Source organism: Gouania willdenowi, chromosome 20 (assembly GCF_900634775.1).
Source record: "Gouania willdenowi chromosome 20, fGouWil2.1, whole genome shotgun sequence".
In the NCBI taxonomy this organism is placed as follows: Eukaryota; Metazoa; Chordata; class Actinopteri; order Blenniiformes; family Gobiesocidae; genus Gouania; species Gouania willdenowi.
Genome location: NC_041063.1, coordinates 3,497,163 through 3,517,484, shown reverse-complemented (window position 1 = coordinate 3,517,484; position 20,322 = coordinate 3,497,163). Strand labels below are relative to the sequence as shown.

Below are 20,322 nucleotides of genomic sequence, written 5' to 3'. Positions count from 1 at the left end.
TTTTTTGTCATGTTGTTGATGTAATGATGATTTTACTGATGATTTTAATTGATTTTACTGATGATTTTAATTGTTCTTATTGATTTAAATGTTCTTATTGATTTTAAACCATTGAATGTTTTATCATGTAAAGCACATTGAGTTGCCTTGAGTATGAAATGCGCTATATAAATAAATTTGCCTTGCCTTGCCTTGCCTTCATGTTCGAAATAAAAAATTATAAAATCTAATCAAACATGGGTAGTGTCATTACATCAAAGTGACGTACATATTGGTTTGGTGAAATGTTTGTTGAGGCCAAAATACGACAATGGAGGTCAACAATAACTTTAATGTCATGGTTGTTTTTCTGTTGACGTGTTGTCCAAACGTGAAAAAGAATTAAAATGTCGGCAGTGGCTATCCGCACGGTTGCCGTATCAATATACCGACATTCTATCATACGCAGCCCCCCTCATTGGCCAGTTTAGGTCACGAGACTAAGACTCCTAATTTCACATGTTTCATGCCACCTCATCATGTCGATGTGTCAGACTGTGAGTTCTGCTGGGTTTTCCACACGCTGATGGGATGTTTTAGTCTAATCAGTTATAGAACTGTGCTTACACTGAACCACAGCTGCAGCAATCACATGGTACCATTGTCCTATGAAGAGGCTTTAGTGGTCATGAGGTCATGATGGAAGAGTGAGGGGCTGTTACTCACTGGTGGAGGAACTTTCTTGATGGTTACACTGGGTGTAGTGGCCCTGAGGGCTCCAGTGACTCCGTGGTAGTACCTGAAGCACACCTGAGTCTCAGCTGTGGAGGACACGGAGAAGGAAGGATTACTTTACTTTTCATAGCTCTCATTCTGAAAACATGGTCATAATTATGATAATACTTCAGAGCAAGTTAAAAGCATGAGAATATAAGTTATTATTTGACTCATTTCGTGATGCTTTAATAGCAGACAATGCCATATAAACGATGACAGGAACTTTTCTGTCCAACCACAGTTTCCCCTAAAATCAATCATGGAGACACATTTGGAAGAGATTTTCCTTAAATCTGCTTTCCAACAGTTCTGTCAAGAACTTTTTATGGGTATTGATCTCACAGACATGATTTGCTTTGTATTGCAGTATAAATGAAGTGTTTCTAATTGCAATAGCAAACCATGACTCAGCAACAATACAGAGGTTGGCTGTGGTATTCAACCTCCCCTCCTTTGCCCTCAAACACTGGATTTCATTTTGTGTGTCTTTGGAGTCATTTTGTGCATTTGTGTTGTTATTTTTGTCTTTCTCTCTAATTGGGTGTGTTTTTGTTAGCATTTTGTCTCTTTTTGGAGAGATTTTATGCATTTCTGTTGTTGCTCGAGTGTTTCTGTAGCCATTTAATGTGGTTTTGGAGTCATTTTGAGTATTTTTGTTGTTATTTTGTCTATTTCTCTGTAATTTTGTGTGTTTTTGTTACCATTTTGTCAATTTTTGGAATAATTTTGTACATTGCTTGACAAAATGAGATCAAGGGCCACCAGTTGCCCATGTCAGCTATAAAGCAATTAATTGAACAGTGCTCCATTATCAGGTTTGCGTCCTCAACGTAAAAAAAAACAAACTAATCACTTACCTTCACTGAAGTTGGAGCTGGATTCGATTTTCCAAACTATCTGCCCTTTGTGAGATCCGTTGATCCCTCGGTTCTTATAGTCCAGAAAGTTCTCAGACAGAACCTCATCTTAGAGAAGAGAAACAGAATAGAGATGTTTGACGGTGGTGTGGATAAAAGCTATCAATGATAACCTTAGCTAATGATAGGTGATAATGAATGATAACCTAATGATAGGTGATGATAAATGATAAGTTATCAGTGGAAACACAGTGAGGATGTCTTTGTTAGGGAAGCACTTACCAACCAGGTACATGCCGATCCAGTCCCCAGCGTCCACCTCCTCCTTAATGTCCCACGTTATGAGGAGATCCTCGGACTGGCCGATGGTGTAGTGAGAGGCGCTGATGGTGAGTGTGGAGCGAGCGTCGGGGGAGACCAGGTCAGTGTCACTGGTGGAGCGTGACAGGCCCAGCATGAAGGCCTCCTGGTTTAAACCGTTGACAGCAAAGGATTCTGGGCCGTAGCTGTGACGGGCTGCGTCTTTGCAGCGCTGCCGTGTCTGGCTGCTGCGTGTGGGAGAGGCCATTGTCGCCAGGCCCAGAAATCGATTCTGGTACAAGTTCTGCAACAAAAAACACAGCAAAAATGTTTACTGTAAGTTTTAAAGCAACATCTGCATTTATACACTGGATTAAATACATAAACTACTCTATGATGATAAAGATGGTAAAATATTTTTTCTTCTTAGGATTGGCTTATTTTACTTTAAAAGTGAATGTCGTTTACTGTATTTATCTACTTTTCACTGGTAAAGTGTAATAATTCTAGCAGTTTGTGAACCATTTATTGCATTATGTAACTCCATGTACATACGCTATCCCCCGCAAAGCTAGAAACAGCTCTGCATATACACATATTTATACACACATGCATTACACCACCATACTTAAATATACATACACAGACATTGTATTTTATCGTATTATACTATACTCTATCGTATCGTTTTTTCACTTGGTCACATATCTATATACTGTACCTGGATAGGTCTCCTTCTATGACATAACAAATTATTAAGGTATGGGCTGAAAGGTAACATTTGTAAGCTTTATATAGTACACCACATACATAACATATGTTGTGTACAATATATATGTTCTGCTGTTATCCTTAAAGCTGCTGTAGACGATAACTAACAAACTTTACGTCATCTAAAAGTTGTTTTCATCCACTACTGATGCCAGTGTCCACCGAACACACCGCCAGAGGGACATTTTCTATGTTTTAACAGATTGAAAGACGTGCCAAAACAATGGGGGATGTTGATTTTGTGTTTTCCAAGCAAACACAACTATGATGTCATATCGTCATAGCGCCACAAATGGCTGCTCCGGTGTGCTGATGTGTCTTCTTTCACTGCAACTACCAAGTCAAATTCCTTGTATTGTTCTAAACTGTACCTGGTCAATAAAGCTCTTCTGATTCTGATTCTGATATCCCAGGGATTAAAAAACAAAACAAAATGGCTGTGACTTGAGTTTAAGTTGAGACCCACTTGAGTTTACGCTTGTTGGTATTTGGCTTGTTGGTATTGGACGTGCACAAATAACGGGAGGTGATTCATGCAAGTGGTTTGTAAGGGTGGTGGTTGAACATTAGAGGGGGGTAAGTCGAGTCTTAGTTGACGGCAATCTGAAATAGGCTTTACACCAATCTGATCGGCTATATCGGATCGGCCGATATTTTGCATTTTATGCAATTAATGTGATTGGCTGTAATGTCTTAATTCGCCGATCCGATCAATGACGACATTGTCGTGATTAAACTTTCTGTAGATGCCTCCATTGCATTGTTTTATCGTCTCATTTACACCGAAGAGTTGTTTGCGTTACGTGACACAGTTTTATTTCACTTACATTTGTGCACAAAGGTGTAAACCTATCAGTGTTGGGCGGTAACGCATTACTTGTAACAAGTTACCGCCCCAACGTCACTTTTTACAGTAACTAGTACTGTAACGCAATATTTTTCTAAAGAAGTAACGTCGTTACCATTACAATATGGTGCGTTTGTCCGTTGCTTTGCTAGCTGCAGTGTACTTCCTGTTTACAGTGGTGCTACATATTTTCGAGGGATGCCGTGCCAAACACAGTAAAACAGTAGAAGAAGCATTGTCAGCATGTTTCTGTTTACATCATGTGCGCCAATCATGGCGAGTCAATGCGAGAACAGGACGAGCTTCTCAGAGTGGAAATACGCGCATTATTTTTGTCTTTAAAATATGCATCAGTGAAGCTAAGCTAACGCTGCGGCTGGATTTTACCGAACTGTGACTGTTATCCAGGAACAGGTCAGCCAAACTATTGCACGGTATGTTGTTGTAAATAAGAAGTCTGTCGCTACTGCTGAGTCACTGCTAACAGCAGCTCATTAACCTGATATGTTTAGCATTGTGTAGCTAAGAAAAATGCTATGAATTAGTTTTTCCACATTTATTTTTATAAACATTTTCAACAGCAGAATGAACACCTGGAATATGCACAGCTTACTTTACATTACTGTGCTAAGGCTGAAAAATTACTGTTTTAATTTTGGAGCAGCTGTTTTGTGCTTTATATGCATATCATGGTTGTTGTATAGCAGTTGATCAACAGTGGATTGTTTTATTAATACATCACTAATATGAAGCTGTATGGACACAAATGACCCAAAATAAATAATACATTCTTTAATTCTAAGTAACTCAAAAGTTACTTTTTCCAGTAACGCATTACTTTTTGGTGTAAGTAATCAAAATAGTAACTGAGTTACTTTGTGAAGTAACTTGTAACGGTAACTTGTTATTAATTTTCAGTAACTAGCACAACACTGAAACCTTTGAGCTAACGGTGAAAATGTCAATCAGTTGAAGCGAAGCGGCTGGGCACCGGACTTCTTCTCCAGTCTATTAGCTCTGATAGCGGGGCAACGTTAGTATCTGTGTGTGTTTGTATGTGTTTGCGCGTTTGTTTTGTTTATTCAGCCCGAGCATGTTAAAAGTGAGAGTCCTAAAGAACAGCGATGCCTCTCGTTTACTTTCACTTTTATAGTGGACACTTCTGTCCGTTTCAGGGCGGTGGAGGACACAGAAGTGCGTGGGTTTGTGTGCCCCTCCCCCACTGTGCAACTGTGAATATGGACTGTAAGCAACAGCAGGTTTTACAATGCCACAGTCTGTAAATATGTATTTGCTCCTAATGCTAATGATCATGCTTAGGAAGCTTCACATAGTTCCAGTGTGGTCTGCCTCCACAGCTTTATCTCCAACTCTCTTGTAGTCATTGAGTATGACATGGGACTCCGGTTTAATTCAACAGCTGCAACGTTTATTTTGCCAACATTAAAAATGGCATACAGCTTATAATCAATCTGCTCCATGCACACTGGTTGAGTGACTAGGACACTAGGCAGTTAAAGGGCCACGCACCCACACACACACACACACACACTCTGACAACATATGTTATGTTCAGGTCCTGCATGGAAATTCATCAACTCGTCCACTCCCTCACAGTCACAAGGCTGCTTTTAGGTCCCAAAATATGGTAGCGTTTGATTTTCTGTGAATCTGTATCAGGTAGTATCGAAGGAATTCGGTCGGTACTTAAAAAAAACAACCTGAATTCATATGATCCGATCGGTGATCGTTTTTTTAAACTCACTGATCAGTGATCGGTGATCAGCCCAAAAATCGTGATTGTGTAAAGCCTACTCTGAAGACGCTTGACGTACCCTGGACGACCATTGGGTGAGCACTCTGTTACGCTTTGGAACGCACATTGTGCGTTGGTTTGGACGTTGCACGGTTTTCTGTCGACAGATTAAACGGCGCATTCCTATGCCAGTGATTTGTTGGTGTGACAACAATCTCCTTCTGAATGGAGAAGACCAAGGAGATTGTTGTAGACTTCAGGAGAGTGCACACTCAGCATCCTCCTCTGGACATCAACGGTGCTGCTGTGGAGAGGGTGAGCAGCACCAAGTTCCTGGGTGTGCACATCACGGAGGACCTCTCCTGGACCACTAACACCACCCCACTATGCCAAGAAGGTTCAACAGTGCCTTTACTTCCTCCGCAAACTGAGAAGAGCCAGAGCCCCCCATGGAGAGCATCCTTTCCAGCTGCATCACTGTGTGGCATGGTGCCTGCCACACAGTGATGAGGTTATTGAGTCAATACGCCCGTCCAGCGCATAGTGAGAGCAGCTGAGAAGGTAGTTGGTTCCTCGCTCCCTTCCCTCCAGGACATTTACAGCTCCCGTCTCACTCGCAAAGCCCTTTGTATTGTGGGTGACCCCACCCACCTACTACACAACCTTATCAGTCTGCTGCCATCTGGGAGGAGGCTGCAGAGAGAATAGTAATTTAGAATATCTACATGTCTTGTACATACATTGAATTTGACAGTAAAAATGACTTTGACTTGGTTTTCATTATGAGAGGTATTGTTGCAAAAATTGTCTTTTTTGTCTGGCAAAGAAACATAAGAAATCACAGTAAGAATGAAGTAAAAATACTTCTTAAAGAAACTTTTATGCCTCTGAACAGTCTGAAAATTCCCATTCCCACAGTGAACGTGCAAAACTTTTCAGAAGTTCATGACCAATTGTCAACAAACCCAATGTTTGTGATGGAGTCAAAAACAGTCTTGTGAGTAAATTCTCCTGTTTTTGGCTTAATTTACTGAGTTATAAACTATGCCTTTACGTGTGTTATAAAATGTTAGTTATCGATCATCCCCAGCAGCTTTAAGTGTGGTCGTCAGCATCACTACATGTTTAAATAAAGTCTGTAAGGAAGGTTCTCTCCCAGCATTCATTTATTTTGACTTCTGTACATTTGATTTGGCCAGTGTTAGCAGCAGTTTTCTCCATAATAAGGCTTTGTTTTCACCACCAAACCCTGGATCATGTCCAAGCTTTTTAAAAGACTCCAGTCTGTTCTCATAAGTCACTTCTTTACTTTTCCTGCACATTTGTAGAATCACTGGTCCAAATCGATTCTTTTTATCACTTTCCAAATAATTATTTTTTGATTGTATAATCTTTTCTCCTTTTCCTGCTTCACTCAGCCTTTTTCCTGCTAGAAAGAAAACCCACTGTGGACAGGACACCAGTCCATTAGCAGGCATCCGCACACATTTCGCGCTCTAATCTAAAAAAAACAATGTATTAATCAAATTACTTTAATTGCTGGATCACTGCGCCACCTTGTGGCCAGTTGATAGGCTTTGTTGATAACTTACACTTCCTCAGGTCATGACATGCACATATTTATATTAATGCATCAAAACCACTAGAGCATCCTGCAGCAGACCATTAAAGATGTTACAGTGTTAAATCCCCACAAATGTTGACGGTATATACAGGAATCAATGGAAGTTTTCTCTGTGACATCATCAATACCACAGGAGGAATGCCTCGTGGCACAATAATAATAATCTTGTACCTGGACCTTTTAATCAACTGTTTGAGAATTAAAATCATCCACAGGAGGAACTTATTTTCTACCAGAATTTTTAATTTAATAGGTGAATTTATTCCCAGGAGTTTGGACAAAATGTAATTCAAAACAAGATGTAAACATGATGATAAATATGATACAGAACAAGATCCCACACATCATCTTCCTTTGTTCTTCTGATTAAATGCAATAAATACAAAATGACTAACTTGTAAATACTATTTTATCACTGCTCTGTGAGCACTGGTAAAAATATTTTAGAATGTATATGTGTATACATAAATAGATGCATTAATTATAAGTGGAATGTATAAAATTGTAATTCAATATTATATATATATATATATATATATATATATATATATATATATATATATATATATATATATAATATTTCATTTAGCAGACGCTTTTATTTAAAGTGACGTACAACATGAGCAGTAAGGGTTAAGGTACTTGCTCAACATCCCACAATAAAGACCCAGGTTGGATTGGAACCAGCGACCCTCCGATTAATTTATAGGATTTCTAGAGCTTTACTCAAATTAAATTAGACTTTTTACTGCCATTTGAAATCAAATTTAAAACCAACTTCACATTAAACATAATTGGGGGAAAAAACACCACATCCATTATCTAGGGTTAGGGTACATCTTTTTTTCTAGTGTCGAGTGCAGACGTGCAACTGGCGCCCCCAAAGTAAAAACACACAAAAATACACAACATTTTTAGATTAATAAATGTAATGCCTTTTAAGACTTTTTAAGGACTTATAGGTGTAATGTCTCCTTTCTGAGTGTGAATAGGTGTATAATATTTAAATATAAATGTATAGAAATGAAGTATTATACGTGCACATACAGTATGTATTTATGTAGCACACAATACTGTATATTGTAGTAATTTATTACAGGGAACATTAGATGAATAGATTGTTTATCAAAAGGGGGAAAGCTTATATAAGTTATACCATGTAACATGTTACATCTATGTATAAGCTGTATGATGTTTGTTTGTGTTCATGTTTGAAATTAAAAATAATAAAATCTAATCAAACATGGGTAGTGTCATTGCATTAAAGTGACGTACATATTAATTTGGTGAAATGTTTGTTGAGGCCAAAATACAACGATGGAGGTCAGCTATGAATCACAAGTTTATTTTACAACTTTAATGTCATGGTTGTTTTTCTGTTGACGTGTAGTCCAAATGTGAAAAAGAATTCAAATCTAGTGTTTCTCCACAGTCGGAGGGTTGTAAGCTGCTTTTAAACTTCAAAAAAATCACGTAACTGAAAACCATCAGTAGCAGAAATACATAACTGTAAGACTAGTTGTTTGGGTATTTTTATTTATATACATGCAATCATAACTATTTGCAGTTGGTAATGGCAGGCTTTTAATAAAAGTCAGTATATTGATAATAATTACTGCAAAAACACTCAACTTTGTGGTATAAAATATACATTTTTTGATCTTTCAAAATTTTGGAGGAAAAAAAACTTTAGAAATGTTTGATTTTCTGTGAAAGTTGAAGCTTTGGCCACATTAATCATTAGCAGCAAAGCCACATTATGAAGGAGACGGTGCTGAGATCAGAGAGAGACCCAGTTAGAAGGCCAGTTAGAAGCTCCAGGCCAGTTAGACTCAGCCAGGCCTAATGGATCTGTTTACTCTGAAACTCTCTGTGCACGCACTCAGTCATGGAGAAAGAGATCGACACGCACACTGCAAAGTTTGGTCACACAATTGTCTCCACCATGTAACAGGAACAACAGTGATAATAAGCTATGGGTGAATAGTGGCAGATATACCAGGAGCTGCTCACTAATGGTTGTGAGTGCAGAAGGAAACTGACCTTGAAACTACAGAGCTGCATCAGCATAATGACCCGTCAACCCAAAGCACAGCAAAACCTGAGGGAGAGAAAGAAGGGTTAGGGTTGTTACACTAGGAAGTGATGTCAGCAGGTGATGTGTGCACATCAGAGATCATTTACAGCATTATTTATGGACATTACCACAGTATTAAGGGAAGGATTTGACTATGAATGGGCTCTGCTTTCATATTATGTGTTTATATATTCAACATGTGTTGCTTTTGCTGCAAAAAAGGTCAACAAATATAAATATAGTCTTTTGCTACGTCTGCTTGCTTTAAAAAAGAAATGATTTCAGGCTTTGTAAAAGTGTTCTCTAAACAAGTTAATTTCACCACTTTCCATTTGCGGGAGGTCTGGGAGGAGGATCTGGGGATAAGTATTACAGCAGACTCCGATCATGCTCCGTTAATACCAGGCATCAGTTAATTTATTTTAAAGTACGACAGATTTTATTATTCGAAAGCTAAACTTCACAGGATTTTTCCTTCTACTTCTCCTTTATGTGATCGTTGTAAGTCTTTGGACATGTCTGTATCATTTTTGGTGTGAGAGATTCAACTGTGTATGACTGTGTTTTCACACATAGCATTGTTTGGCTATTCCTCATCTCTACAAAATCACAGTCTCTTTGTACTGTGTACAATAATGTATGAGGTGATCATTGCTAAGAAAGCAATATTGAACCTTTCAAAGTTGGACACTGTACCTCAGTTTAAAACCTGGCTTCACTAGTCTACTGCACATGGAGAGGATCCGACACGGCATGATGGGTTGTCTTGATACATTTTCCAACATCTAACAACCTTTCGTAGACTATCTTGCATGAGCTGATCACATTTGTGGACAGTGAGACGTGCACGTGTACCGCTGACCTTTTTTCTTTTAAATGCTTGTTGGGACATGAAGTGCTAGTGATGTTCTGTCATCTTGACTGTTCATCCTTGTTTTGTTGTTGTTTTGTTTCATTTGCTTCTTGTCTATTGTATGTGTTAAAACATCTGAAAAAATTCAGTAAAAACACTGTATAAAAAAAGTGACGTATTTTCATGTGTTATGATATTTCATAAAATGAGAATCATTGGACAAAGTTTGCATGAATATTATTATGGAAATTAAAATAGAAATACTTTCTGCAATTTTATACAAAACACTTAGGGCAGTGGGGGCAGACACCCTCTCTACCTTTAAGGTTAGGCTCAAAACATTCCTCTTTGGTAAAGCTTTCAGTTAGGAACCAGCTCATAGCTCATAGTTAAGATGCAATAGGCATAGACTGCCGGGGGGGGGGGGGGGGGGGGGGGGGGGGGGGGTCTGGCATGCTCGGTTGGAGAGAGGTTGGAGAGGGCGTTAAGAGAGAGATCATTTAGGTTAGAGAGGGACCGGAGAGGGTCCCATTCCTCTCTCAAACACTCCCTCTATGTCTGCTTCTTCCCTTGTGTGTTTGCTCCTGTACTCCTTCTGGCTTTTGTCTTGCAGGTCCGTGGGATCCTCAGTGTGGAGTTACAGAGTCTCAACAACTCTGTCTCCACCCTTTCCTCTGCACACACCCAACACAGCATAACGTGGATGGCTGTTCATCATAGGAATGGGATCCACACAAGGTTCCTGCTGCTTAACAGAAGGTTTTCCTTGCCGCCATGATGAATTCATGTTGGGTGTGGGATACATATGTATGTGTATATACGTATATATGCATATGTGTGTATCCACAAAATGAAGAGTCCGTCCTTAAGACTGCTCTACTGTAAAGTGTCTTGAGATACCATTGGTTATGATTTGGCGCTATACAAATAAAGATTGATTGATTGATTGATTGACTTAGGTAATATGCCAAATAGGGCATAAAATAAATTGGAATAGATCTAGAATCATTTTTAAAGATGTTTTCAAAAACAGCGGTCGTGGGCGGACAATTGTACCACATTATAATAAAATTAATCAGAGATTTTTTTTTTATTCAAAGTGAATACTGCACATATATATATATATATATATATATATATATATATATATATATATATATATATATGTAAAGTACTGTATTGTATTTTTATGGATTTACAACTAGAAATACAGTTGGACAGAAAATGTAGGCACCACGTCATTGACTTTAAGGTTTTTACGTTTTGTGTTTATTGATCTAATAATGTGATTATCAACTCTCATTATTCCTCATAAAAGTTGTTTATGTTTGACAAAAAAAACATGCACCAACTGCACATAATCAGTGAGTAAAACTAAAAGTCTGTTTTTTAATGAATTAGGATCATGACTCATAAATATGAGGGAGTTCATTTTTAGAGACATTAATGTGAGGAAAATGTGACCCACATATGTTGATGTGTTATTTATACACATACACTACACACCCACAGTCATGTTGAAATCCCAGCGGTCCTCATTAGATACACAGTCACACGTTCACAGCTCCACTAACACACTTTCCTAGTGTTCCAACACCTGCTTAATTACCCCGTGTAATTATGTTTATGATGAGATGATTATAATGTCATCGTATCTGTAAAGGTAATGAGCCCTACGTCAGCTTCTCCAGGACCAATGGAAGCTTGTGTGTGTGTGTGTGTGTGTGTGTGTGTGTGTGTGTGTGTGTGTGTGTGTGTGTGTGTGTGTGTGTGTGTGTGCGTGCGTGCGTGCGTGCGTGTGTGTGTGTGATATAATCATCATCATCCTGGCCTCAGACAAACTCTACAGGAAGTGATGAAATATCAAACCCATTTATTTACTACAAAGGTTTTTATCTAAGCACACCAGGGTTGGGCTCAATTACATTTCTCACTTACAATTCCGTTTTCAATTACCAAAGTTCAATTACAATTAAATTACAATTACAGTGACCTGCCTTTTTTCCAGTTATAAGTAAATCACAATTATTTTGTATGCTCAGAAAGTCAGTTATAATTATTTATAATGTATTTATTAGTTCTCGATGACTAAAGTTCAATTACAATTAATCACAATTATTGAACCTGAAATAAATAACCAAATAAAAGTTAACCTTCCTCTTGTGTTAGCTTACTGTTAGCATCGCTAATGATTCATTTTATTTTCCTAAATGTTAAAATGTGGGAAAGCTTGAAATGAAATATATTTTAATAATTGTTAACTACATATGTGTAAAACTGTACATAGAACTGTAACATGGTTCCCCAGTTTTGCGTTAAATTTTCATGGCAATTACAATTACAAAGTTAATTATCTAAACTCAATTTCAATTTAATTACGATTACGACAGCAACAGATTTTTAAAATTACCATTCCAATCATAATTATGCCATAATGGAAATTAATTATCAATTATGCAATTACAATTGACCCCAACCGTGAAGCACACGTCATCATATGACATCACAGTTTCTCATTTGACCACACAACTTCAACACTGGCTCTAATTGTTTTGTTTTTTTTAATCAGAAGCCATCGCTGGGTTATGTTGAATAAATGTAGCGCCTTGGATTCTCCATGATCGCAGAAAACAAACATACAATGCAGAAATGTACTTCCTAGAACGGACATGTTATGATTATTTTTTTTTTTAAATAATAATTTCATCTCAACAAAATTAAACAGAAATTACAATAGCCTCATGTGCATGTTATATGAAACTACAGTGCATTAATTAATTTTTTTTTCAGCCCACGAACAGGCCACAACCCAGCAAGACCGCACAGCCCCAGGCGGTGCAAGAACAGCAGCCCAGGCCCCGCCCCCCACCGGACAGCACAAGCCACGGGGCAATGCCCCCCCCCCCGGCGCAAGGGTGACCGGCGGCCGCCACCGCGAGAGCGAGGCACCCCAACAGCACACAACTGATGCGGAACAGCAGCCCCCCACCAAAGGCGCAGAACCCACCCACCTGCCAGCCCACAGATAGCAGGACAAACCTACCAAGCAAGAGCCGCCCCCCAGCAAAGAGCACCATCCCGGAGTGCCAAGCAACCCCGCCCCAACCCCGGCGCAGAGGCCAGCACCCCCCAGCGCGCCCACCCCCTACACCGGCGCGGCAGGCCACCCCAGACCCACATGCCGCGAGGCGCGCCCCCAAGGCAACCAGGAGACGAGACAAGCACCAAGGCCCACCCGTAGGGAAGGGGCACCCCCACGCCCCACCAGGCCGGCACCGCCCTGAGAGACCCCGCAAAGAGAGCGGTGCTCCCCATCCAGCCTATGTGTATGTGGTGCAATCCCTCCCATTGCTATTATGATAGCTGTGTTCATCGCCATGACAACTGTTGTGATGGTGATGAATATTATTTTATGGAGACGGTGTCTGTCCCCCGACCCATATTTCACAATGATTTTAACATAAAATCAAATAAAAGAGCTATCAATTATAAAAATCTGAAAAAAATTAAAATCTCAAATCTAGAAACACCAAAACATAAAACCATTAGATGTGCTCTATTAAATATTAGATCACTGAGATCCAAATCTCTACTAGTAAATGACCTTATCTCAGAAAATAACTTTGATTTATTCTGTTTAACTGAAACATGGCTGTATCAAGATGAATATGTTAGTTTAAATGAAGCCACTCCTCCCAGTCATTTAAATACGCATATGCTACGAGACATAGGCCGTGGAGGTGGTGTAGCAGCTATTTATCATTCCTCTCTCCTAATCTATCCTAAACCAGTCAGGTTTTAGAGCTCAACACAGCACAGAGACTGCTTTAGTTAAAGTAACTAATGATCTACTCTGGGCTTCAGATGAAGGACGACTCTCAGTGCTGGTTTTATTAGATCTTAGTGCAGCTTTTGACACTATAGATCACTATATTCTACTAGAGAGATTAGAGGAATTACTTGGAATCACAGGGACTGCCCTAAACTGGTTTAAGTCCTACCTATCTGATAGATACCAGTTTGTACACGTGAATAATAAGTCTTCTGTGTACACTAAAGTAAGCTACGGGGTTCCTCAGGGCTCTGTGCTAGGTCCAATCCTCTTCTGTATCTATATGATCCCCCTTGGTAATGTTATGAGAAAATACTCTGTTAACTTTCACTGCTATGCTGATGATACCCAACTGTATGTATCAATGAAGCCAGGTGAGACAAATCAGCTATCTAAACTTGAGGCCTGTCTAAAGGACATTAGGGCCTGGATGAACCAAAATTTTCTTCTTCTTAACTCAGACAAGACTGAGGTCATTGTACTGGGCCCACGACACCTTAGAGAAACCTATGCTAGCCTAACTGCCCTAGATGGCATTACTCTGGCACGAAGCACAGCTGTTAGAAACCTTGGGGTTCTATTTGATCAGGACTCATCCTTCAACTCTCACATAAAACAAACTTCAAGAACTGCCTTCTTTCATCTCCGTAACATTGCTAAAATCAGATCTATCCTGTCTCAGAGCGACGCCGAAAAGCTAGTCCATGCTTTTGTTACCTCTAGACTGGATTATTGTAATTCTCTTTTAGCAGGCTGCCCGAGCAAGTCGCTTAAGACACTTCAGCTGGTTCAAAATGCTGCAGCACGTGTACTGACTAAAATTAGGAGAAGAGATCACATTACTCCTGTATTAGCCTCTCTGCATTGGCTTCCCATAAAATATAGAATAGAATTCAAGATTCTTCTTCTCACTTATAAAGCCCTAAATGGACAGGCACCAGTCTATCTCAAGGAGCTTGTAGTGCCATACAATCCCCCCAGAACACTACGCTCTCAAAATGCTGGACTACTCGTTGTTCCATTTGTCTCTAGAAGTAGTATAGGAGGAAGAGCTTTCAGTTATCAGGCCCCACTTCTCTGGAACCATCTACCAACCACGGTTCGGGGGGCAGACACCCTCTCTACCTTTAAGGTTAGGCTCAAAACATTCCTCTTTGGTAAAGCTTTCAGTTAGGAACCAGCTCATAGCTCATAGTTAAGATGCAATAGGCATAGACTGCCGGGGGGGTCTGGCATGCTCGGTTGGAGAGAGGTTGGAGAGGGCGTTAAGAGAGAGGTCATTTAGGTTAGAGAGGGACCGGAGAGGGTCCCATTCCTCTCTCAAACACTCCCTCTATGTCTGCTTCTTCCCTTGTGTGTTTGCTCCTGTACTCCTTCTGGCTTTTGTCTTGCAGGTCTGTGGGATCCTCAGTGTGGAGTTACAGAGTCTCAACAACTCTGTCTCCACCCTTTCCTCTGCACACACCCAACACAGCATAACGTGGATGGCTGTTCATCATAGGAATGGGATCCACACAAGGTTCCTGCTGCTTAACAGAAGGTTTTCCTTGCCGCCATGATGAATTCATGTTGGGTGTAGGATACATATGTATGTGCATATACGTATATGCATATGTGTTTATCCATGAAATGAAGAGTCCGTCCTTAAGACTGCTCTACTGTAAAGTGTCTTGAGATACCATTGGTTATGATTTGGCGCTATACAAATAAAAGATTGATTGATTGATTGATTGATTGAATAGCTCCGGAGGGTGGAAGTGGTTGTCCCAACCTCCGGGGGGTGGTGTGTTGAGGTGTAATTAAAATTGGAGGGATTAGTAGGGCAGCCAGAGGTGGGAGTGCCGCCCCCGTGCCACTACTTAGTAGCAGAGGCCCATCCGCGTAGCGGGCTACCGGAGAGGGTAGATGGCGCAGACGGGCACGCGGCACCGCGGGCCACAGGGACGCACCGAGTAGCACAACCGGAGACCCCCCGTGGCACCCCCCCGAACCATGCCGGCCGTACGGAGCACGGCGGCCCCCACAATTATTCCAAATTGTATTAAATTCATCTCTTTCCTCAAAATTCTACACAAAATACCCCATAATGAGATTTTGATTTTTTTTTAATTCTGTTTTAATTTTTTCAAATTTGTGAAAAACCGAAAGCTAAGAAATCACATTTTCACAAGTATTCACAGTTAACACTTTGTTGATCTAACTTTGGCCGCAGCCTCCATTCTCTTTGATTATGATGCCAGAAGCTTAGTCTCTCTGCAGTACTTCTAAAGCTCCATCAGGTTGGATGGGACATGTCAGTGCAGCCATTTTCAGATCTCTCAGAGATGTTCAATGATATTCAAGTCTGGACCAGACTGGGCCACTCCAGGACATTCGCAGAGTGCTTCTGAAGCCACTCCTTTGATATCTTGGCTGTGTCATTATCCTGCTAAAAAAATGAACTGTCGCCCTAGTCTGAGGTCAAGAGCGTTCTGAAACAGGTTTTCATCCAGGATCTCCCTGTACAATAACCTTGCCTGCAAGATGGATACTCCTGGCGTTCGCAAACACCAGAATCCATCTTGTGCTGCTCCAGCCCTTTCGTAAGCGAACTGAACCGGTTCAAACCAATTATGAGACAGTGTTGTGGTTTAGGACGGGATATCAGGGTGTGACAAAGGCAGAGCGCCGAAGCAAAACTGGCGCATGTAATAATGTCGACGCAGGAGGATGAACATGTGGAAGCTGCTATAAACTCAGTTTTAGAAGATCCAGCATTTCCTTTTTGAAAGAGCAACAGCGAGAGGCACTTTGTGCATTTTTGGACGGTAAAGCAGAGCCTTGTTGTTGTTGTAGTAGCATCTCTGTGGCGCATGCCGATGACGACATCATCATTTGTTACCGTGTGCCTGGCTAAAACAAATCATGGTTGACAGGCGCTTCGCCCAATCAGCTTCAAGTATTCTGTTCATGTCCCTCCCTGGTTCCGAAAGGATTTGCCAGAACTCAAGTTAGAGGGAGGGCTACACATCAATCTTGCTCTTGCCAGGTTACCTGAACATTGGTGCATTCATATTTCCCTCTATCCTGACTTGTCTGCCAGTTTCTGCAGCTGAAAACATCTCCATAACATTATGTTGCCACTACCATGCTTCACTGTAGAGATGGTATTGCCCTGGTGATGAGCGGTACCTGACTTCCTCCAAACATTATACCTGGCATTCACACCAAATAATTAAATCTTTGTCTCATCAGACCAGAGAATTTTGTGAGAGGTTTTTTCTGGCCACTCTACCATACAGGCCTGCTTGATGGATTGCTGCAGAAACGGTAGTCCTTCTGGAAGGTTCTCCTCTCTCCACAGAGGAACGCTGGAGCTCTGACAGAGTGACCATCGGGTTCTTGGTCACCTCCCTGACAAAGGTCCTCCTTAGTTGAGACTGCGCGGCCAGTTCTAGGAAGAGTCCTGATGGTTCCAAACTTCCTCCATTTTTTAGTGATGGAGGCCACTGTGCTCATTGGAAGATTTGTGCCTCAAAACAATAATGTCCCAGAGGTCTACAGACAATTCCTTTGGCTTCATGTTTGGCGTTTGCACTCTGACATGCACTGTCAACTGTGGGACCTTATATACTCTATACCTTTCCAAATCATGTCCAATCAACTGAAGTGACCACAAGAGAAAGATAAATAAAAACCTATCAAGGATGACCAGTGGAAACAGGAAGCACATGAGCTCAACTTTGAGCTTCACGGCAAAGGCTGTGAATACTTACAGAAATGTGATTTCTTAATTTTGGTTTTTCATAAATGTGCAAAAATCTTTTTTTTTTTAAAAAAAAAAACGTTTTTCACATTGTCATTATTTTATAGTATTAGAGTATTTTGTGAAGAATTTTGAGGAAAGAGATAAATTTAAAACAATTTGGAATAAGGCTGTAACATAACAAAATGTGGAAAAAGTTTTCAAACAATATCACACATTTCCACAATATTGTTCACGGTAAAACAGCCGGTCTAATGTCTAGTTTTTGATCTCAGCGTGTGGTTGTTTTAGAGAATTTCTGCTGTTTAAAAAATGAAATTATTAACAATAGTTAACTCCATTAATGCATTAAGCATGATTGTTCATCCATCCATCATTAATCCATCCATACATTGGGAACCCCTGCTATACAGTGAAGTAAAAGAACACAGAAGACCATAAACTGTCGTCAACAGTGTTGGGGTAGTTAATAAAAAAAGGAATTATTTACTAGTTACTCATTACTTCTGTAAATTGTTGTAAGATAACTTTGCTGCTTGTTCCCTTACTTTCCCGTTTCTTAATTGACCGTGAAAATACAAAGACATTTCAAAGATTTTAGGCAAAACTTGTAAAAACAGTTGAGGATCCCTTTAAGAAGATGGAGATTCATGTGTATTATGATGAGTTTCAACTGTTGCGTTTCCATCTACATGTTTCTATAGTCTATTAACGTTGCTTTGATACCAATAGTTTAAGTGGAATGTGTTATTTTACTTTATTATGCCTAAAAGTACTGGTTATGCTACTGCGCTCTTTATTTTGTCAACTAAAAATGTTCATCATAGTTTCCGTTGACGACATTTTTTAAAGTGATAATAACTAGACTATTACAATCTTTAAAAAATCACGTTGATGAAAATGATATCAAAATCTAATCGACTAATAAAAACCAAACTATAATTTTGACACATGGGACAAAATCCAGTCTGAACTCATGTGATCATGTGATTGATCACATCAAATTGGTCTGTGTATTTACAAACATTAATACCATCCAATATCAGGTTGATCAATGGTAATTCAATCTTTAAACAACTAAAAGCATAAACTCTTCTGCTTTATATTTTGTCGACCAAAATCCTTTCATTTAGTCATTTAGTTGACTAAAACTAACAAGTAGACTAAAGTAGTAGACTACAACTATGTTGAATTTTAGTAAAAAGACTAAAACTGAATCAAAATTTGCTCTCACTGCGTTACGGTTCATTTGTGACGCTTTACCCCCAACACTGGTCATCACAACAGACTCACCTAAAACCTCGTCCTCCTCACTTCTATGGATGCATGATAATTAATTATTTAGCGTTGTTGAACGACACCAACACGGTGCCCGCATGTGAGGGGCCCTCAGGAGCTCTAGTCACCAATGAGCTCCATCTAAAATCTGATTTATTTTCCAGGATTCAAACTCACAAAGATAAATAAATACATACTGTATGATAGACGTAGTGTCGCCTCCCACAAGGACAACACCATCCTGAAGTTTGCAGACGACACCTTAGTGATAGGATGTATCACTGGCGGAGATGAAGCGGCCTACAGGAAGGAGGGGCCAGTCTGATGACATGGTGTGAGGAGAACAACCTCACCCTCAACACAGACAAGACTAAGGAGATGATAGTGGACATGAGGAAGGAGAGGCGCTCTCATCATCCACTGTCTATCCGGGAACAGGAAGTGGAGAGGGTGAGCAGTATAAAATACCTGGAGGCCACATCAGTGAGGACTTCACCTGGTTCCTCAACACCACACAGCTGGTGAAGAAGGCTCAACAGTGGCTGTATTTCCTGAGGAGGCTGAGGAAATTTCACATGCCACCAAAAGTCCTCATCAACTTCTACAGCTGCATCATTGAGTCCATCCTCACCAGCTGTACCACCATGTGGTACGGCAACACCACGGCCATGGACCGCAAACGCCTGCAGAGGGTGGTGAAGACAGCATCTAAGATCACCAGGACTCCACCCCCCTCTCTGCAGAGCATCTACAAGTGCAGAGTTCACAGGAGAGCTGGCTCCATCATTAAAGACCCCACACACCCCCAACATGGTCTGTTCACACTTCTACCCTCAGGACGGAGGTACAGAAGTGTGAAATGCAGGACCACCAGACCTCTTCCCCTCTGCTGTCAGACTCCTCAACAACCAAGGGCGACCGTGGCTCAGGTGGTAGTGGGTCGTTTTCTGATCGAGAGGTTGGGGGTTCGATCCCAGTACCTGACTATGTGTCGAAGTGTCCTTGGGCAAGACACTGAACCCTAAGTTGCTCCCAGTGGTCGATTAGCGCCTTGCATGGCAGTCCTGTCCCACCGGTGTGTGAATGTGAGAGTGATTGGGTGAATGAGCTGATATGTAAAGCGCTTTGAGACTGTTTCAGTGTGGTGATAAAGCGCTATATAAAATCAAGTCCATTTACCAATAGGACGGAATATATTTCACTATGCACACTTTATATTTTTATTTGACTTTTCTATCTTTTCTACCTTGTACATATTTATATTTATCTTCATTACTTTTTAAATTATTATAATTATTGTTACTATACTTTTCTCTTTATTTGTTTTCTTTGTGTGGCATCCAGTGTGGTGAGCAAAATAGAAATTTCATCGTACAGGGAAACATGTTTCTTTACTGTGCACATGACAATAAACACTTGAATCCTTTGAATCTGAATCAAGTTCGTACTTATAAGAGTTAAATACTGCTGCACATGATAAAGTTTTAGTCTTACTGTAAATTACCATCTTTAAATGTTAATTTTCACTGAAACATTGTGCAAATGTTTTTAAGTGCAGCAGATTTGGCGTATGGGTTGTGGTATGTTCCATACAGTATAATAAGATAAGATACATTTTAAAAAAGA

The 20,322-nt window shown here is 40.2% G+C and overlaps 1 protein-coding gene across 6 annotated transcripts in view; it reads right to left on the bottom strand.

Annotated features, from left to right (window-relative positions):
- The window catches only part of hecw1a (HECT, C2 and WW domain containing E3 ubiquitin protein ligase 1a), a 66,488-nt gene that overhangs the window by 42,003 nt on the left and 4,163 nt on the right, over positions 1 to 20,322 (bottom strand). For all 6 annotated transcript variants that reach the window (XM_028434430.1, XM_028434432.1, XM_028434433.1 and 3 more), the window contains exons 2-5: positions 8,955 to 9,012; positions 1,896 to 2,217; positions 1,614 to 1,721; positions 706 to 800 (exon numbers count right to left, since the gene is read on the bottom strand). In XM_028434430.1, coding sequence (XP_028290231.1) covers positions 706 to 800; positions 1,614 to 1,721; positions 1,896 to 2,217; positions 8,955 to 8,981 — 552 coding nt within the window. In that variant the 5' untranslated portion in view covers positions 8,982 to 9,012. The remainder of the gene's footprint in view (positions 1 to 705; positions 801 to 1,613; positions 1,722 to 1,895; positions 2,218 to 8,954; positions 9,013 to 20,322) is intronic.